The 20,977-nt window shown below is 50.3% G+C and overlaps 1 protein-coding gene across 2 annotated transcripts; it reads left to right on the plus strand.

Moving 5' to 3' along the window:
• The first annotated feature begins 1,436 nt into the window (after nt 1–1,436).
• On the plus strand, nt 1,437–20,593 carry HTR1D (5-hydroxytryptamine receptor 1D). 2 transcript variants are annotated; one of them, XM_058304141.1, is made up of 4 exons: nt 1,437–1,683; nt 9,827–9,975; nt 10,523–10,660; nt 17,498–20,593. In XM_058304141.1, the coding sequence occupies exon 4, from the start codon at nt 18,208–18,210 to the stop codon at nt 19,339–19,341; it is 1,134 nt and encodes a 377-aa protein (XP_058160124.1). In that variant the 5' UTR covers nt 1,437–1,683; nt 9,827–9,975; nt 10,523–10,660; nt 17,498–18,207; the 3' UTR covers nt 19,342–20,593. The 2 variants fall into 2 exon arrangements, with proteins under 2 accessions (XP_058160124.1, XP_071073773.1); XM_071217672.1 differs by lacking the exons at nt 1,437–1,683; nt 9,827–9,975 and having other exon boundaries at nt 10,527–10,722.
• The last annotated feature ends 384 nt before the right edge of the window (nt 20,594–20,977 follow it).

The following is a 20,977-nucleotide window of genomic DNA, read 5'->3' on the forward strand; positions in this document are numbered from 1 at the left end:
GGGAAATGTGGGGAGGGCCAGGTAGGAAGGGAATTTTGTGGAGAAAGAATGACAAAAAAGGACACTAAAAAGAAAGTCCGGGTGAGCTGCTGAGTTTGGGTCTGCCAGATGTCAAACATCTGTACGGACTCCAAATAAGCCAGCAGCAGAGCATACCATAGCGTTTCCCTGCACCCAGCTAAGGGGACTCCAAGACAAGGAATGTCACCAGGGATAGGGGTCACTTCATAATGGTGAAAGGCCAATTCACCAAGAAGATCTGCCAGTCCTAACTGAGGACGCCTCGAATAACAAAGCTCCGAATAACAAAGCTCCGGAACACAGCAAGAACGAAGAGACAAAAAACCAGGAAGGATGCGTTAGTTGTGTGAATCCTGGACGTGAGATGTGCCCAGAACTGGTGTCTCTTCAGTGGAAGTTTCTTGCTAGTGCCCAGGTCTTCTCTCTCCTCTGGGTCTCTGGAGCCAACCAGATTCCTCTCCCACCCCTAACGCCTGTTGGGACCTGGCACAGGGCGTGCTCGGAATCCTTTGTTTGAACCAGGGAGGAAGGCAGCTGTGCCTTCCCCTGCCTCTCTCAGCTCAGCACTTTCTGTTCACTCTGCCCTGGGCTCTCTGGACACCGCTGCCTCAGGGTCTTAGCGGGTGTTGTCCCTCTGCTGGAAAGCTGGGCCCCATCTTGGCTCAAATGCCACTTTCCCAGGGAGGCCTTCCCTGACCCCCTGTTCAAACCCTCACCTCCACTCTCTACCCCCTTTCCTTGTTTTATTTTCCTTCACACGTTTACTTTCACAACCACTGTATACATTTTACTTCTATTTGTGTCACCCCAACTAGAATGTAAGCCCCACTGGGCGCCATCTATTTCGTTCGCAGCGCTAGAACGTGCCTGACACGTCGCAGGAGGGCAATGCCTATTTGTTAAATGAAGAAAGCATCCAGGAATGAGCACAAGGGCCAGAGCTTCTGGCCACCGTCCCTGCCCCGGGCCCAGCCCAGCGCTCCCCTACAGGTGGGGTCTTGCGGCGCCCCGGACCCTCCTCGGCGCGCAGCCACCCCGGAAACTGGGGGCGCAGCGGGGGCTCTGAGCGCCTTCGCCAGCCAGAGCCGGGACGGGAAGGGTCGCGCCTCCCTGCCGGCGGGTGGGGGGCCGAGCGCGGAGGGAGCCTGGCGGGGGAGGAGGTGGAGGAGGAGCGCGGGGGAGCGGAGGGCGCGCGAAGAGGAGCGCGGCGAAGGAGCCGCAGGGTGCTGGGAGGGGCGGCGGAGGTGCGGGACCGCCCGGGCGCGGGGCAGGAAGAGGCCCCGGGGCGCGGCGGGCGGGCGGCGCCCGGGGCTCGGCGTGGGGGCGCGGCGGGGAGACGAGGCGCAGCGCGAGCCAGGAGCAGCCGGGAGGGCCGGCCGGGTGCCCGCACCTGCGCGGCCAGGGAGCCGGTAAGCGAGGCGCGGCGAGTGCCGCCCCTGCGGGCGTCCCGAGGGAGCTGCGGTGGGAGGGGGCCCTCCTCGGGGCCGCGGTGACCGGGAGCGTCCCGCCTCTCTGCGCCTTCGGACGGGAGGGCGCGCGCAGGCAAGAGTCCGGGAAGACCTGCCAGGCCCGAGGGGGGCGCCCGGGGGGTCGCCGTCCGGAGCCCTGGGACGGAAGGGGATGTCGAGGCGGCGGCAGCAGGAGGCGGCTGCGGGATCCCGGGTGAGATTTTGGGGTGCCCCGCGCAGAATTGAGATCTGGCGGGGCCGGAGGCGCTTGCCCGGGGCGGGGTGCTGCGACACTCCCACGTGGCCCCGGACGGCCGAGGGAAGCGGGGCGCTGCCCCCTGCCGGCCAGTCCCGGCGCGGCGGCGGCCGCGGGGTGCCCCTTTCTGGAGCCGGGGTGAGGGAGCGGCCAGTGGGGCTCCCCGGCCCGCCGGGCCCTGACTTGCTGTGTGACCTTGAGCAGGCTTAGTCTGCACATCTATGAAATGGAGGGGATGCTTCTCCCGCTCCGCAGGATCCGTGGGAATAAATGGAATGCCAGATGGGAGTGCCTTTTTGTAAATCGTAAAGTTCTGGGCAAATCCGAGCTGATCATGTAATGTCAGAACTGGAAGGACACTAAGAAATCTGCTTTATTGCAGATGGAGAGAGTGGGAATAAATCTTGCCCAAAGCCATCCTGCTTGTAGATGAAGATGAAACTACAGTCTCCTGCCTCCCTAGCTCTGGGGAAGTTCAAGGGTTAAGAGCAGGGGCCTCTGAGCCAGACTGCCTGCATTAGCAAAGGGGGCCTGGCCGCTCACTAGCTGGGTGACCTTGGTCAAGTCCCTGAACTTCTCCCCTGTGAGATGGCGATAACAGTGCCCACCTCACAGGCTTGCCGTGCGGATTAAATGGGATCATTGCTCAGCCCGGGACCTGGCCCTGAGCAAGGGCTCCGGCCCCTGGAGCCATCATCGCCCTGATTAGTAGGCGCAGGCTGTCCATCTCTTCCTTGGGATCAGCTTCTTGAGCTTTCTATTTGAGCACACGTGGGTCTGTGCTCTCTCGCCGGGGTGTCAGCCCTCCTCACAAGGGCCTTGAGGGACATTTTACCAACAGCAGCAAGTGAAGCCACTTGGCAGCTGGGCCTTCTCCAGTCTTTGGTCCTGTCCTGCTGGGGGAGCGGAGTGGGTGGGCTTTGTCATGGGAGCATCTATCTAAGAAACCAGCACTTAGAAGGTGGTGTCAGAGGAGGGCATCGGTCAGCCGGCCGTGGCTGGCAGGGTGAGAGGCTCCCTCAGCCCCACAATTCCCAGTCCAGGGCCAGGCGCTAGCTGTGCCTCCTCGGAGGGCACTTGGTTATTACCTACTAGATCAATAATGGGGTGGCGGTCTATACCGGATCAGCCCTTCTCTCCACGGGTACAGATGACTCTTCTCTCTGGCAAGAATGATGTAAATAATGAGCAGAAACACAGAACTTGGAGTTCCTGGGACCTGAGAGGTCCCTTTCATTGCACAAATGGCTCCCATCTGAGGCCCACAGGGGTCTGCGCAAGGTCCCCAGTGTCCTCCAGGAAGCTGAATTCTGCAGACTCTATTTAGTCTTGAACTTGCTTTCTCAGCAGCAGTTGACACTCTTGACCGCTCTTTCCTTCCGGAAGCACTCTCTTCCCTTGGTTCCCGCAACTTCACACAGCCGTATATTTCCTCCTCCTCCTCTGTTGTTTTTTGCAGGCTCATCTTCTTTTCTACAGTCATTAGCTGCTCAGGTCTCCCAGGCCCTCCCCTCTCCCCCTAGTCGGCTCTCTCCCTGGGTGATCTCATCCACCCCCTGACTTCAGTTCCCACCTCTATGACTCATAAATGTACGTCTGCAGCCCAGGTTGCTCCCCCGCGCTGTTGACCCATCTGTTGTCAGCCAGGCACTGTTGTAGGCCCTCAGGATATAGTGATGAGCTAGACAGAAGGTGAGAGAGAGAAGCATTAAACAGATAAAATAAAATACCCGATGGGCTTAAGTGCTAAGGCAGCATAAACAATGTGATATGTTAGAGGTTGAGAGCTACTTTATGCTGGTCAAGGCTTTACTGAGGAGAAATTTAAGCTGACCTTTGAATGACCAGAAGGAGCCAGCTGACAAAGGGAGGAGGGAACAGCTAGTGCAAAGGCCCTGAGGCAGGAAGCAACATGGCTGTGCAAGAAACAGGAAGAAGCAAGGAGAGCAGCCTGTAGGAGGTGAGGTAGGAGCAGTGGGCAGGGCCAAAATATGCGGGCCTTATAGGCTACTGTAAGGATTTGGGATTTTATTCTGAGGTGAGAGCCACTGGAAGTTTTTAAACAGAGAGTGGAGTGTTGTTATTTCTCTAGGACTCATTTGACCTTTATAAGGGACATTATCTTATATTGTGAGCCTACTGTGCTCTGGGCACTGGAGTGGAAGGGAATCTGTAGCTCTTCAAGAAACTTCTAGCCACAAGCAATAAGAGGCACCAACAAACCTGGAATCAGGACAGAGTTTGAAGGAGGGAGATTTGTATCCAGTTGACCAGAGAAGGCTTTGTGGAGGAAGTAGCATTTGAGAAGGGCCTTGGAGAGCAGAGAGGATTACGATAGACGATTACGATAGACGTGTAAAGAGGAACGGGGAGGATTGCTCTTCCAGACACAAATGCCCCAACTGTGTGTAGAGAAGACGGGGAGAGAGAGGGCTGGGGAGGCAGGGAGTCTGGGCTGATGAAAGCGAGGCCCTGGACCTGGCCATCTACTTGCCAATCACGTGAATTTCTTAGCCTCAGCGTCCTCATTCATGAAGTGCAAGTAACTGGAGGAGGAAGGAGGAGAGTAAGAGGATAATGGCTGCGATCGGGAGGGACTGACCTGGGTGAGGACGGTGCTGGCTCAGTTGAGTTTGGGGCCCCCGTGGGACACCCAGGTAGACATGACTGAAGACCTTTGGGGCCAGAGGTACAGAGAGGGGAGTCCATGCCAGAGGACAATGGTCAGTGTTCTTTCCTCCTTTCTTGGAGTAAATCTTTAATTAGCAACTGTAAGAATTAAGTCCAAATCATACGGCTGGGAGGCAAACCTGGTCCCTGCCCAGGAATGTGCCATCGTGTGAGGAGAGAGACGCAGGGGCACGGGACTGCAGGGTGCTGCGGGATGTGCAGGACGGGTCACAGATGGGGCCCAGGGCTGGCGCTGGCACGGAGGGGAGCGGCGCGTCTCCCCTGGGGAGATGGAGCAGGGCACATTTCAGGGAAGGAGAGAGAGTCGACCTCGGTCGGGAGGAGGGAGAAGGCTCCCGGGCAGAAGGCACTGGCCTTCAGGACAGGCGTGGCCCCTCTCCCTCCAAGGACCCAAGGCCAGCAGGGAGACAGGGGTTCAGCAAGTGAGCCCAGCCCAGCGGGGTGCAGTGGGATGGGCAGAGATGGCGCCCAGCGGAGCTGAGAAGAGGGAGTCATCCAGTTCATCCTTAGGAGCCAGGGGACCTCCAGGGAGGGTGGAGGAGAAGCTAGGAGGTGGCGGGAACAGCGCGTGCCAAGGCTCAGAGGAGGCAGAGAACCCTGAGCGGCTTGGCGGGAGGGGGTCTCAGCTGAGCCGGAGGTGGGCTCTTATGGTGAGTCCAGGTGGGTGAGAGGAAAGGGCTGGCCTGGCTGACCTCTGCATGGGTAAGCACCGGGAAATGAAGAAAACGGGTTTGGGGTGGATAGCAGGGAAGGATTCTCCAGGCTTTAGTCCTGCAGAACAGGTGCCCCTGGCCCCGACTCCTCTCCACTTGTTGATTCTACTCGTCCTCCAGCACTCAGCTTAATAGCCGCTCTCTGGGTGTGTGTGTGTGTGTGTGTCTCACAGAAGTTGTCTGTCCTTCCCACTTTCCCATGGCTCCCTCCCTGCTCTGCTGTCATCCTCATCGGTCCATGGTTTCAGGTTGCAGGCATGTTTTCCCAGAGCTGCTGTAAGTCCTCCTAAACCAAGGTTGTATCTGGGATGCTCATGGTAGGTTTTAAGGAAAGAGCTGTTGAATGGATGAGAAAACTAAGGCTCAGAGAGGTTGAGTAACTTGCCCAAGGTCACAGAGCTAGAAAATGGCAGAGCTGGGAAGCAAATTCAGTCTACCTGGCTCCAGAGCCCTACGTGACTCCCAGAGCTTGTGCTCTTAATCCCGGCTGTATTGTGTAAGGAAAGCAGATGGTGAACCCTGGGTTTGGAGCCTGTAAACACTAACAGATTCAGTGTTTAATTTCTAGGAAATGGATGAATTCCTGTTGTTAATACCCTGTTTATCCAGTCTGGAGGAGACAGTGTCCTGAAAATGGTTTTACTCCATCAGCTCAAGTGCTCTCTGGGGACCCAGGAGTGCAGCAACAAGGGAAGTGGGGCAGGTCGAGCTTCCCGGCTGCCAGTGCAGCTCTAAAGGCGTCTTGTAGAGTCTGGTCTGTCCTGCCAATCTCTCCTAGGAGTACTCCCCCAGTGTCAAACTCAGGCTGGGGGAGACTTGAAAATGTCAAAAGCATATGTTGAGAAGTGAATACGAGAGCCCTTGGATACTTCTGTCCATAGTCTCAAGTTCCTGAGGCAAAGTGGGAGGCCCATGGATAGCAGGAGGCAACAAAAGACTGTAAGGGAGTCTGGAGACTCGGGTCTCTGCCTGTAACTCACTGGGTGACCTTAAGCAGGTGTCTTACCCTCTCTGAGCCTGACTCCCTGTCAGCAGCATGAGGCAGTTGGACTAGATGATTCCTAAGAGTCTTTCCCACTCTGATGCTCTGGGATCCTTCTTAATCCCAGGACTGACATTACTGTTACCCCGTCACCACTCAGTGTGGACTATGGACCAGCATCAGCATCGGTGGGGAGCCTGGCAGAAATGCAGAATCTCAGGTCAGGCTCCAGACCCACAGAACCAGAATCTGCATTTTTTAAAAAGATTTATTTATTTATTTCTCTCCCCTTCCCCCCCCCCCCCCAGCTGTCTGCTATCTGTGTCCATTCACTGTGTGTTCTTCTGTGACCACTTCTATCCTTATCAGTGGCACCGGGAATCTGTGTTTCTTTTCGTTGCATCATCTTGCTGTGTCAGCTCTCCGTGTGTGCAGCGCCATTCCTGGCAGGCTGCATTTTTTTCGCACTGGGCGGCTCTCCTTATGGGGCGCGCTCCTTGCGCCTGGGGCTCCCCTCTGCGGGGGGCACCCCTGCGTGGCATGGCACTCCTTGCGCACATCAGCACTGCGCGTGGACCAGCTCCACACGGGTCAAGGAGGCCCGGGGTTTGAACCGCGGACCTCCCATGTGGTAGGCGGACGCCCTAACCACTGGGCCAAGTCTGCTTCCCATGGAATCTGCATTTTTAATAAGACCCCCGGCTAATTCACGTGCATATTCAAGCGTGAGAAGTGCGGCAGTGACCACATTCCCGCCCTTTCCTTTGGGCCGTACTGAGTGCGGAATGAAGATGCTGATGCACTTTCCCATCACTGGGGTCACTGGGGCTGGCAGGGAGAAAGACGGAGCTCTGCAGATAACACGTTCCAGGAGAGATGTCTTTGCAGGCATGTTTGGGATAAATATTGATGGAATGAAGGAGGGAGTAGGAACTGACTCTACCCAGCTCCTTTATGACAGTGGGGCATGGAGTTGGGCAAGCCCAGATGCCAATCCTCCATCCACAGTGTCCTAGCTGTGGGGCCTTAGGCAAGCCATTTCTCCAAGCCTCAGTTTCCTTTCCTGGGAAATAGGAATAATAATAATAATAGCACTAGTAGGATCAGCTTCAGAGGGTGGTGTTCAGATTTCAATGAGTTTATACCATATAGGAGAAGCCCTTAGAACAGGCCCATTGTAAACTCTCAGTCAAGGTCGGTGTTTGCTTTATTACCACGGCTCTGCCCTCCCTGCCACCCCCATGTCTACACAGCACCCCGTACTGTCCCCACCCTCTTTTCCCCTTCCCACCATTGCTCTGAGTTCCCTGAAGGTAGATTATTAAAATGACCTGTAGGAGGCAATACTACCCCTGTTGTACACTGCTGGTTCTGTCCAAGAAGAATATAATGAAAAATAATGTCATAAGTGTAATTCTCAATTTAGAAAATTTAGAAGTAGCTGTGTTTTTAAAAAGTGAAATTAATTGCAGTGATGCATTTTATTAACCCAGTGTATCCAAAATTATCATTTCAACATGTAATATAGAAAATTACCAAAGAGATATTTTATGTTCTTTTTGCCAAACGATGTCTTCAAAATCCACAGTGTATTTTACACTTACACACATCTCTGTGGCCACATTTCAAGTGCTCAGTGGCCACATGTGGCTAATGGTGCCTTTACAGAGTTTCTCAGCTCTGGCTCTCAAACCCAGTTGGGCCATCTACTCCCTGCGTGGCCTTGGCTAGCAAGTTCACCTTCCTGAATCTCAGTTTCTTTATCTGTAAAATATGGTACTAATTTTGCCCAGAGGGGTGGTATTAGGGGCACATAGTAAGAGTTAGAAATGCTTTGCCCACTTTCCCACAAGCATGGGAGAATCCAGTGGGTCATTGACCACACAGGCAAGCGCGTTTGAAGTTCGGTTGTTCAAAGTGGCCCCTTGCCTGCTGAAGGCTCGACGACCTGCCGCCATGTACCCAAGGTCATTCAGACTTAATGGCAGAGCCATGCCTCTCAGTCCTTGCTCTCTTCTCAGGGCCCATCCCTCATCAGTTCACGCAGCCTTTCACGTGCATCTATCGAGCTCTTGCTCCGGGCCAGGTGTTGGGGCTACGGGCATGAAATAAGACATGGTCCCCGCCCTCAAGGAGCTCATTGTTCAGTGATGGAAACAGTCCAGAGGGGGTAAGCAATGGCTAGCTGTGGTGGGGGGCTAACCCAGGCCAGGGGGGATGTGCCAGGAAATGCCTCCTGAGGAGTTGCCCAAGTTCATTCCTGAGGGGTGACATGGAGTTAGGCAGCTGGAGGGCTGAGGATACTTTCCAGGCAGAGGGCACGGCAGGGACAAATGCAGAGCAGGAAACAGCACTGGGGCATGGCTTAGGCAGGAGAAATGACAAAATGCAGTGATTCATTCATTGAAGGGACTGTAACAGTCAGCTATTGCTGTACAACAAACAACCCCCCAAGTCAGTGGCTTAAAACAATAATCATTTGTTATTGTAGCACATGCCTCCGGAGGTTGACCTGTTAATCAGAATAGCCCACACGTGCATCAGCTGAGCAGCTCTCTTTAGGCGGGTTTGGCTGGGGCAGCTTGGCTGGGGCAGCTCAGCTCCACGTGTTTTTGTCTCTTCCTACTGGGGCCAGTGGGCTAGTCGGACAGCTCCTCACAGTGACAGAGAGGCACAAGAGTGAGTGGAAGCATGCACGGCCTCTTGAGGACTGGATTGGAAGCGGCTCCCTGTCACTTGGCCTCATTCTTTTGGCCAAAGCAAGACCATGCTGAACTTGGAATTGAGGAGCAAGGAAATCTGCTCCTCCTTTTGGTAGGGGAAGATGGAGGCCACAAGGGGTCAAAGGCACTGCTGAGGGGAGAGGGCTGCTCACCTTGCTCCGTGACCTTGGGCAAGTCAGCCACCTCTCTGGGCATCAGCAGTCTCAACTGATTAGATTGGTTTGATTTACGTCATTAAAAAAGTCCCTCCCAGCCACTGAACTGTACACTTTTAAAAAGTTAAAATGATTAATTTTATGATATTTATGTGCTACTATAATGAAAAAATAAATTTAAAAAGTCATGTTTGTTGGAAGAACTGTTAATTATAACTTACTATGATTTATGGAGCATTTACTATATAACCAGTACTGTATAACTGCTCGGCTCCCTCCAACGTAACCACTTTGTGACATTCTAGTGCTGTGATCGTCTCCATTTCCCACACGAAGAAACTGAGCTCAGAGAGGCTAAATGAGGAGCCCAGTGTCTCGATGTGACTTTTTGGTTTTGGAGTAACTATTTTACCAAAGCAGAAGTGCCCAAAACACAAGTGTACAGCCTGGTGATCTTTCACAAAGTGAAAACACGCAGTTCAAGAAACAGAACATGATCTGTACCCAGATGTGCCCCTTGTGTTCCCTCGTGGGTGCCAGACCCCTACCCTCTGGGTGCCACAGTAGCCTGGCTCCCATCACGGTAGGTCACTTTTCCCTGGGCTTGAACTTTCTGAACCCTGAACCCTAAATGAGGACTGTCTTCTGCTCACTATTACGTCTGTGAGATTCGTGCGTGTGGTTGCGTGAAGCTGGAGTTCTTCCTCATTGATGTGCAGTGTGCCACTACCTGACGACCGCGATTTATTTACCCATTCTGCTGCTGATGTTTGTTTGCATAGTTTCCAGTTTAGGGCTGCAATGAACAATACTTTTTTTTTTTTTTTTTTTTTTTAGGAGGTACTGGGGATCGAACCTGGAACCTCATGCATAGGAAGAAGGAGCTCCACCACTTGAGCCTCACCTGCTATGAACAATTCTTGTTCACGTCTTTTGTACATGTTCCTGTTGGGTATATAGCCAGGAGTAGAAGTTCTGGGTCAGAGGTTTGGCCACTCTTTATTCTCTATATTTTCCAGGTTTTATAATAGAGGAACTGAGATAGAAGGCTAACTTGCTCAAGATACTGATCAGATTTCAAAACAGATTAGCTATTAATAGCTAGCTAGATGATACCTATAGATAAAAATATAGATAGAAAAAATCATATGGGTATATATGTACATGCATATATATACACCAGTTTTTAAACATTTTAGAGTCTTCCTCCAGATATATTATTTAACCCCCATGACCTCCCCTGATGTAGGCTAGATATCCTTATTTTACAGAGGAGAAAACTGAGACTGTGGGAGGTCCCACACAGCTGGGAGAAGGAGATAAAATAACAGCTGTGGGTGCACTTTGTAAAATATAAAGCACTCTCCAGATTTATGGAGACTGATTTTCCCATTCAGGGCTCACTCAGCCATACCACACAGCTTTTAGAGAAAGAACAGACATGAATTCCTCTGTGGGGGATTTATTCTACTGCATCAAATATTTATCACAGAGCCTTGTTGGTTTTTTGTTGTTGTTGTTTTTTTCCTCCAGAAGGATGAGTCTCTGGCTTCTGAGGATCCATTAAACGCATATGTCTTTGTTTCTGGCAAGATGTTATGACTCAGTTAAAATAAAGACTCTTCAGAGAGGAGAGGCGATTGGTCTTCCTGCAAAATGGATGAGCCCTGGGTAAGAAGTGTTCCTGGAGCATGAGAAAAGGAATACCTGCTGTGTGCCAGCCACTGTGCCAGGTGAACCCTGAACCCACAGAGTTCTGGGAGAATGACAGATGAGGAAGAGAGGCCCAGGAGGTGAAATGACTTGCGTGGGATCCCACCATAGGGGTTATTTGATGGGAAGGGATAGAAAACCCTTTGCCCTGTTATTAATTCCCAGGGCCTGCCATGTCCACTTGAACTGGCTCAAGCTGGGGAAATGTGTACCTAGTAGGTACAGAGGTCGTTCTTGGACATCTGAGGACAGGAAGGAATATCATTGGGCCTGGAAGACTCTATCTTCCTGCTTTCCTGAGGCAGATGGTTCTTCTCTCTCTCTGCTTCTGTCTCTGTATCAGCTCCGTTCTCCTGCCTCTCTCTGCAGACCTGTTTCCTTTACTTACTTGTGGCTTTTCTGCTTCTCCCAAACTTGTCCTGGCCTTGGTCGTGTCTGTGGCTGACTCTGGCTCACTATCCTTTGCCTGCAGGGTCAAGTGGCTCCCCCTCCACCATCTCTCTGACCCGGCCTCCCACTCTAGAGTCTCCATTCCAAATTCTCAAGAGAGAATCTGATTGGCTCATTTTGGGTCACATGTCCACCCTAATTCAATGAGCTGTGGTCAAAGGTGGTCTCTAGAACAGGTTGGGATTGGGACCCAGGTTGCCTGCCTGCTTTCCCCCTTCTACCTCCTGCAGTTGCTGGGGGATTCATGAAGGGTTGGGGTCCATGTGGTCTGAAGTCCGGAATGGGGGGAGTGAGGCAGGGCTGGGGAGAGGCTGAGGAAAGTCCTCGGTTTGCTTTGATGGCTCCCGGGAGTGTGGGGCTGATAGTTCTGACAACAACAGACAGCAGACATTACTCTTGGAAATGACAGTGACACCTTGTTTCTGATAAGGGAAGTGGCCTTGTTGCTTGGAGACTTGAATCTGGTCAGATGCATCATAGAGAAAACAGAGAAGTCACATTTTGAGGTCACCAGTTACTAAGTTGGGCACTTGGTCTACATGCCGTTACCAATCCTCCCCCAGTGCCCATGGGGTGTAGATTTTCATCTCCATCACTGAGGCTGTGCAGGCTCAGAGAGGTTAAGTGACTTGTCCAGGGGCCACAGTGAGAAAGTGCCCTCCATCTTTGTCAACATCGTAACATTTGTTCAGGACTCTACAGTTTATAGCACGTTGCATGTGGAAGCACTCAACAACTCTTTGGGGCAGCATAGGCATGCTTAGGTCCGTCCCTCTTTTTAAGAATTTTTCATGTGGTAATATAGAGACAACAAAGCATCACCCGTTTTAACCACTTTCAACTACACAAGTCATAGGTGTTAACTACATTCACCATGTTGTGCTACTGTCATCACCGTCCATTACCAAAGCTGTGTTTCTATTTTACTGAGGAAACTGAGAACCAAAGAGAGGCCATGACTTGCCCATGACCACCCAGAACCCTGATCCTTTGGAATGAAATGTATCCATAGTTATCAATGTACCAAAATGTATCAATATGTTATTGCTGGTAGCAAGGTACTCTTTATGATGTATAAAATTGTTTTAGAAAAATTATGAATCCATCATTCCCTATAAGAAAGTATGTATAACATATGTACAGTTTAAAGAAGAAGAATAAACGTGCAAGTACCCACCACCCACCTTAAAAAACTGGAGATGAGGGGAGCAGGTATAGCTCAGTAGTTGAGCACCTGCCTCCCATATGCAGGGTCCCATATTCAATCTCCAGTATCTACCCCCCAAAAAGAAAGATCACTGATACCTTTGAAACACCCCCACAATTATACTCCCTCTTCTTTCCACTCCAGGGGTGACCCCTGGTCCGAATTTTATATTTATCATTCTCTTGCTTTTCCTTATGGTTTTGTCACATATATTTATATCTCTGAAAAGTTTGTTTCTGACTTTGGCACACACTGTTGTATTTGTGAGCCTCACCCATCCTGGCGTGTGTAGCTTCAGCTTACTCATTTTCGCTTCTCTGTAGCACACCCTTGTAGGAACGTGCCACGTTGGGACGTTCTGCCGCTGACGGACGTTTGGGTTGTCTAATTGTTTGTTATTGCAGCCGGCGCTGCTCTCACCATTCTTGTTCTCCCCTCTCGGTGGAAACACATAAGAGTCTCAGCCACGCCTGCCTGGGAGTGCAAGTACTAGCAAACAAGGGCGTCATCACATCTACAGCCCTATAAGATAATACCAAATTGTTTGCTGAAGAGGTTGCTCCAACTTACACTCCACTAGTAGTGGGTGACGGCTGCATACCTTCACCAACCCCTGATATGGTCAGGGTTTAAAATTTTCACCAGTCTGCTGGGTGAAGGTGGCATCTCACGGCTGTTTTCATTTGCATTAAAATTTTTTTTTCTGAAGTGTGATGGAAGAAAGGTCATTGCTTATAGAGCTATAATCCATGTCTCCAAAGGCAACTGGATTATGGGACCTCCCTGCAACTTTGTTCAGGCTGGGGAAGGACAGGAGGCAGGAGAGGGGGAGAAGGAGGGGAAAGGCTTCAGAATCAGCCTTCCCTGACTGAGGCCATCGCCCTGTCCCTGTCCTTTTCCCCATGATGACAAGGAGGGGCCGAGGATCTGCTCACCCAGCAGCCTCCCAGCGTCTCGGGCTGAGCCCACGCCTTTCACTGAAATGAGGTCACTGGAATGCCAGCAGCCCCGGGAGGGACTGGTGAGCTTGTGGGGCAGGCACACCGGCCTTCCACGGGCGGTGACGGCACTGCGCTCACCCAGGCTGTCTGGAAGGAGGAAAATTCCAAGTGGTCCAACCCAGTTGCACATTTTCCGTGCGAATCAAAGTGGGAGGAAAACGTCGGCCGGAGGCTTTTGGGGTGGAGCCTGGAGTGAGTGGGGGACAGGAGGGATTGTCATTCTCACCTGTCCCCACGGGGTCCCAAACCACTTCACTTCTGGAGGCACATGTGCCTCAAGGCTTTTCTCTCAAGTGAGGCTGGGGGGCAAAAAGTGGAAATTTCAAGAGCACGCTCTGGACCTGATTCTTCTGCTTTTAGCTGGGTGGCCTTGGGCAGGTGACCTCACCTCTCTGAGCCTTAGTTGGCTCATTTGTAAGTGGGGCCATGTTGCCCACTTCACAGGTCAGGGGCTCTCAGCCTCAGGGGCTAGCTCAGTGCCTGGCACGTAGCAAGAGCGCCACCAAAGATGGCTTTGAGCCGGTTTTCTTAAAACCGAGGCCGTTTCCCTTCCTCCAGGCAGATAGTCCATTCAAACGAGGCACCCACAAGTTTGGGGAGTAGGAGGGAAACTACTGCATTGCAGGTTTAGCTTCTTAATGTTCTCAAAATCAATCAACAGCCATCGACTGAAATTCCCTGACAACGCCTGGGCTGAGCTGTAGGACAGGGAGTAGGATGATAATAATTCTCGACACCCCTCAGCGTTTTACGGGGCGCATAGGGCTGCCCCTTCCAGGAGCAACAGAAGTCCCATCGCAGCCCTGGGAGGCCGGTGGGGTGGCCATTATTATCCCCACTGTTTGGGAGACGAAATCTGAGACCTGGAGAGGGGAAGGGACTTGCCCAACATCACACAGCAAGGCAAGTACAGAGTAGGGACTAGAGCCCCAGTCGTCCCAGCCCAAACCACACTCTCCCCTGTGCCCTGCTTTCACCCACCCCCAGCACCTCCTGAGCCTCCCCTCCCATCGCCTCTCTGCTCTGTGCTCCAGCCAGCGGGACTTCTTGCCATTTTCAGGCTGTGCCTCATCTTTTCTGACCTCCGGGCCTTGGTGCCTGTGTTTCCAGCCACCAGGAATGCCCTCCCTCCTGACTCTGACTATCACAACCCTTCCCTAGTGCAGCCACACAGTGGGACACGATGCAGCCCTTAAAAATGGTGTCCTGGGAGTGACTGGTGGAAATCACAATATAGTAAGTTGAAAAGCATGTGAACTACAAGTCAAATTCATACATCATCATAATGAGCACATTTTTAAAAAGAGGTGTATATATAAATTCTGCCCTGTTTGCTGAGTTGAGCTGGAAGAAAGAAAGCGAACCATAATGATTCCTGGTGGAGTTGTAGCGATCCCCACAGGGTAGGGGGTGAGATAATAAGGATGTGGGTAGACTAAGGGGTCTTGGTATTCTTGCCAACCCCATAGCACCCGGAGCCTGCCTGCCAGCCTTGCAGACTTCAGCTGGGGTCACAGGCAGCTGTCCTTGCTGCCTCAAAAATGGGCCTGTGTTTAGTTTCTTGGCGGCTAAAACAAACATCATGCAATGTTATGACTTAAACAACGGGAATTTATTGGCTCACGGTTTTGAGCCTTGGAGAAAATCAAGGCGTCTTCAAGGCAGTGCTTTCTCCCAGAAGGTTGTGGCTTTTTGGGGCTGGCTGCCAAGGATCCTTGGTCTTTGGCTCTTCTGTCACCTGGCAATGCACATGGCAGCCCCTCCTGGCTGCTTTTCCGGCTTCTGTTGACTTCTATCTTTTGGCTGCTCCCTCTGGATTTTTCTCCCTTGGTGGCTTCCCCTATAAACCAGGGGTTCTTAACCTTTTTTGTTCCATGGACCCCTTTGCCAGTCACACAAAAACCACGGACCCCTCCTCAGAATGTAGCAGCAGATAGTTTTATGACCCTCAACATTGGCAGGTCTTTAAATTAAATTTTGGGGGTTATTCAAAATTATGTTTTACAAGTTTCCTGGAATTTCAATACCCTATAGCCTAACATAGTTCATTTGAACTCAGGTAAAAGATTCAAATTTTCCCACGTATCATAAAATCATCTCCACCATCCTTATCATCCTTTTTGCAGGCAGTTATCCACTGCACTCAGAACACCCTACATCAAAATTAAAATCAGGGAAGCAGACTTGGCCCAGTGGATAGGGCATCCGTCTACCACATGGGAGGTCCGCGGTTCAAACCCCGGGCCTCCTTGACCCGTGTGGAGCTGGCCCATGCGCAGTGCTGATGCGCGCAAGGAGTGCCCTGCCATGCAGGGGTGTCCCCCGCGTAGGGGAGCCCCACGCACAAGGAGTGCACCCGTAAGGAGAGCCGCCCAGCGCGAAAGAAAGGGCAGCCTGCCCAGGAATGGCGCTGCCCACACTTCCCGTGCCGCTGACGACAACAGAAGCGGACAAAGAAACAAGACGCAGCAAATAGACACAGAGAACAGACAACCAGGGGAGGGGGAGAATTAAATTAATAAATAAATCTTTAAAAAAATAAAATAAAATAAAAATTTAAAAAAAGGATTTCAAAAGGTTGTTTTGCCATCCATGACCAAAAAAAAAAAAAAAAAAAAATTTAAAATCATACTAAGTCCACACTATACTGTGTATTATTTAATAAATCTATCATGCCCACACCAATACATCCCCACAAGAATAACGTTTTTTTGAGTTTTCCATTCAAGCTCACAGGCCCCCTGCAACCTTTCCACAGACCGCTTGGGTGTCCGTGGACCCCTGGTTGAGAACCCCTGCTCTAAGGCCTGCAGGGCTGGGATGCAGACCCATCCTGCCAACCCGCGTCAGGTGGACCACGCCTGGACTCGCCAAAAGGTTTCTATTTCCAAGGGTTCACACCGCAGGAATGGATCAAGTTTACGAACGTGTTTTTCTGGGGCACGTGGCTCCAAGCCACCGCAGCCTGCATCTGTTCACCCCACTCTGCCCTCTGGTTCCCTCACCCTGGTTGACCCTACGGTCCCCGAGCCCTAACCTCCCCAGGACTTGCCCATGTTCCAAATACTTAAACCCAAATCTGAGGCCAGCAGCACACGGAGGGGAAAAGAAAATGAGTCTTCAAGATTTGTTCTGCAGCTAAATTTCCAGTTTGCTTCTGGAAAGCCAAATGCACTTTCTGGCTTTGAACTTCCACCATGAAATTGCTCAGGGTATTTATTTTTGCAGGTTAATTTCTTTGAAAAGTGGTGCTATAATTTTTGTCTTTTTGTTTTTGATTTTTCTCTTGGTTCTAAGAGTAATTCGTGCTCACTGTGGGAAATTTGGGAAATGCAAATGACTAGAAGATCATCTTTCCTCCCTGCTCCCTGCCCCCCCCCCCCCCCCCCCGCCTGCTAAAGAGATACATTTGGATAATTTGGTGTCTTTCCTGGTTGTCTTTCTTTTTCTTCCTGTGCACAATGTTGCAGAATAAATAGAATGATGATTTCTGATTCAGACTTAGAGAGCTGGTTTCAGGTACTTGTAACAAGACTGTGGCATGTCTAACAGTTAGGATACTTTAGCCCCTCTGGGAATTGTGGGGGTGGGACACATCACCCTCCACTGTATTCTGCTGACACTTTTGAGAAGGCCAGTTTCACTGCACCATTGCCAGCATTAAGCAATATTCTTTTTACATCCTTTAAAAAAAATTTTTTATTGTGGTTATTTATAAAATTTTCCATTTTAACCATTTTAAGTGTACAATTCAGTAGCATTAATTACATTTACAGTGTTGTGTTACCATCACCACCATCCATTACCTAAACTATTTCATCACCTAAAACACAAACTTTGTACTCATTAAGCAATAACTCTCCATTCCTCCCCACCCCCCCCCCCCCCACCTGGTGACCTCTAATCTACTTTCTGTCTCTATGATTTGTTTATCCTATGTATTTCATATAAATGGAATCATACAATATTTATCCTTTTGTGTCTGGCCTGTTTCGCTGAACATAAAGTTTTCAAAGTCTATCCATTTTGTATCAATTAAGCAATATCCTTTTAATCTTTGAGTCAATGTCAAGCATCCAACTTGTCCTTCTAGTATCTAATTCTTTACTTTTTTTTTCTTCCTTTTTTAAACCCTAGAACCTCGGAACATGAGCCCCTCTTGGTGAACTCACAGTGATCAGATTGTTTTGCCTTCTCCCAGCTCATGCATTCTTCAGTTCCTAGTAACCAGAATGTTTTGTCTGTTCAGGCTCAAGCTGGTCAGTGGGACAAGAACCAAAGTTAAATACCCTATCATGTGTCAAGATGAACATGGGAAAACTGTGAGCTGTTGACCAGACTGCGTCTCTAAATCAACTGGTACTTCTTTTGGTCTCTACTTTTGACAGCTCCCAGGGGGCAACCCGACATCCAGAATTTTCTCAGAACAGAACGGGGGAAATTCTACAGTTCTCATTAAAAACATTTATGTCTCAAGATCTGGAAGGAGCCCAAATGCCAAAGGCAAGAATCCCAGAGCCTTGCCTACCACAGTGGCAATTACCCCAGTGATTGTCTAATAAATTCAGCATGTAGCCTCTGGGCTTGACCATCTGCTGGGCAAAGTTCCAGAAGAATGAGGTGTCCTGGGATTCTTTAGGAAAGACCTTTCACTACCAGCTGGTAGTCACCTCCATGTTCTTTAAGTAATCACGTCTTAAGATCTTTTCAGTATGGTCTGGTCTTCTGCTGTATGGCTCTCACCAACGTGAAACAGAAGGATGACATGACCTTTTGCTGTGGGCAAGACAACTGTGAAAGAGGGAACTGTGTGTGTGAAAGTCTGTGTGAAGATCGAGCCACCTAGAATGCCCCCACCAAACCAGACAGTGGAAGGCCTTCTCCAGGAGGCGGGCAACAGATCCCTGAATGCTACAGGAACCCCAAAGCCCTGGGATCCAGGGACACTCCAGGCACTCAAGATCTGTCTTGCTGTGGTCCTTTCCATCATCACGCTGGCCACAATCCTCTCCAACGCCTTCGTGCTTATCACCATCATCCTCACCAGGAAGCTCCACACTCCTGCCAACTATCTCATTGGCTCCCTAGCCATGACTGACCTCTTGGTTTCCATCTTGGTCATGCCTATCAGCATTGCATACACCATCACCCACACCTGGAGCTTTGGCCAAATCCTGTGTGACCTCTGGCTGTCTTCTGACATCACATGCTGCACAGCCTCCATCCTGCATCTCTGTGTCATCGCTCTGGACAGGTACTGGGCTATCACCAATGCCTTGGAATATAGCAAACGCCGGACAGTGGGCCATGCAGCCATCATGATTGCCATTGTCTGGGCCATCTCCATCTGCATCTCCATCCCTCCTCTCTTCTGGCGGCAAGCCAAAGCTCATGAGGAGATGTCAGTCTGCCTGGTGAACACCTCCCAGATCTCCTACACCATCTACTCCACGTGTGGGGCCTTCTACATCCCATCTGTGTTGCTCATCATCCTCTATGGCCGGATCTATATGGCCGCCCGGAACCGCATCCTGAATCCACCATCACTCTATGGAAAGCGCTTTACCACAGCCCATCTCATCACAGGCTCTGCGGGGTCCTCACTCTGTTCCCTCAACCCCAACCTCCATGAGGGGCATTCGCACTCGGCAGGCTCCCCGCTCTTTTTCAACCATGTGAAAATCAAGCTTGCTGATAGTGTCCTGGAGCGCAAGAGGATTTCTGCTGCTAGAGAAAGGAAGGCCACAAAAACCCTGGGGGTCATCCTCGGGGCCTTCATCATCTGCTGGCTGCCCTTCTTTGTCGCCTCTCTGGTCCTCCCCATCTGTCGGGACTCCTGCTGGATTCACCCGGCCCTCTTTGACTTCTTCACCTGGCTAGGCTACTTAAACTCCCTCATCAATCCAGTAATCTACACCGTGTTTAATGAAGAATTTCGGCAAGCATTTCAGAAAGTTGTCCGTTTCCGAAAAGCCTCCTAATATTATTTAGTAGAGAATTGTTTTCTCTTGTATCTTGTAACCTAATTGTCTTTCTTATTTTTCCTGAGACTTCATGATATCTTGGGTCTTGGTTCAGCTGATAGAATTGTATTGCATTCTTTTTGACTTCTGAATCATCAAAAGCTGGATGGTTATGTGAAAGGGGCAGGACTGAAGCTTGACAAGACAGAGGTTGGCAAAAACATGACCCACAGATTCACCAGTGATGCAATTCATGGGGAAAGCTGTCTGATTACATAGAAAGGACCACAGGCTCAAAGGAAAGGCTTTCTGGTCTACCAGAGATCTGAACAGTGTGCAGTGGAGATCAATGACCTGAGTTGAAAGAGAATTTGAAGTGAGGATGGAGGAGTCTCCATTCCATGTAACACCTTGAATAGAAATGGAAAATAAAATCTAGGGATTTCTCCCATTGAGTCCTTTTTAGATTGATTCTATCCCAGTTGTCCATGGGGAAAGATTAAATATTTGGAATGCCAGTGATATAGAGTGACTTGGAAAGAGATCAAAAGCTGGGGCAGGGGTATTGAGATGGTTGGAAACATTGATTACCCTACACCCTTCCTCCTTCCCCAGTATTTCTGTACTGTCTTAATATTCTTAAGTTAAAACCCATGATCGGGAAGTGGACTTGGCCCAATGGATAGGGCGTCCGCCTACCACATGGGAGGTCCATGGTTCAAACCCCAGGCGTCCTTGACCCGTGTGGAGCTGGCCCACGAGCAGAGCTGATGCACGCAAGGAGTATAGTGCCATGCAGGGGTGTCCCCTGTGTAGGGGAGCTCCATAAGAATAAGAAGAGCCGCCCAGCACGAAAGAAAGTGCAGCCTGCCCAGGAATGGCACCACACACATGGAGAGCTGACACAACAAAATGCCACAACAAAAAGAAACACAGATTCCCGGTGCCGCTGAACGCTGATAAGGATGGAAGTGGTCACAGAGGAGCACGCAGCGAATGGACAGAGAACAGGAGAGCAGACAACTGGTGGGGGGGGGGGCGGGGAGAAGGGAGAGAAATAAAAAATAAATCTTTAAAACAAAAACCAAAAACCCATGATCACCTCACTGAATTAGATCGACTGGCTTTGGGCCCACCAAGATTTGAGTGGAACACAATTCTTTGAATGTTTTTTTTCCTGAAAGAAATTTTTTTTCATCCCATTTGCATTAGGGATCTTAAGACTTTGAGACTTAACTTAACAAATAAAAAGTATGAGACATCATGACCAGCAAAGTCTTGGAGTGATTTTTATTCTATTCCTCCAGTTGCAGAAACCTTTTAACTCAATTCAATTTCCAGTATTTACTGAGCTCCCACCACTATGCCTGAGTGTTGGCATTTGTTATTTCCTTCGAGCTATGTAGTAATTAAAGTTAGTATAATGTGGGAATTAAGAGCTTAGGCCCTGGAGCCTGATGCCTCAGATCAAATCCAAGCGCTGCCAATTGCTAGCTGGGTGACCTTGGACAAGTTTCTAAATTCTTGTTTGCCTCATTTCCCTTAACTGTAAAATGGGATTGATAATAGGTATATTATTAAAAATATTAGTATAGTGCTCTGCACATAATAAAAGCACAAAAATATTAGCTCTTATTAAGAAACAGAGAAACTG

Source organism: Dasypus novemcinctus, chromosome 9 (assembly GCF_030445035.2).
Source record: "Dasypus novemcinctus isolate mDasNov1 chromosome 9, mDasNov1.1.hap2, whole genome shotgun sequence".
Taxonomy (NCBI): Eukaryota; Metazoa; Chordata; class Mammalia; order Cingulata; family Dasypodidae; genus Dasypus; species Dasypus novemcinctus.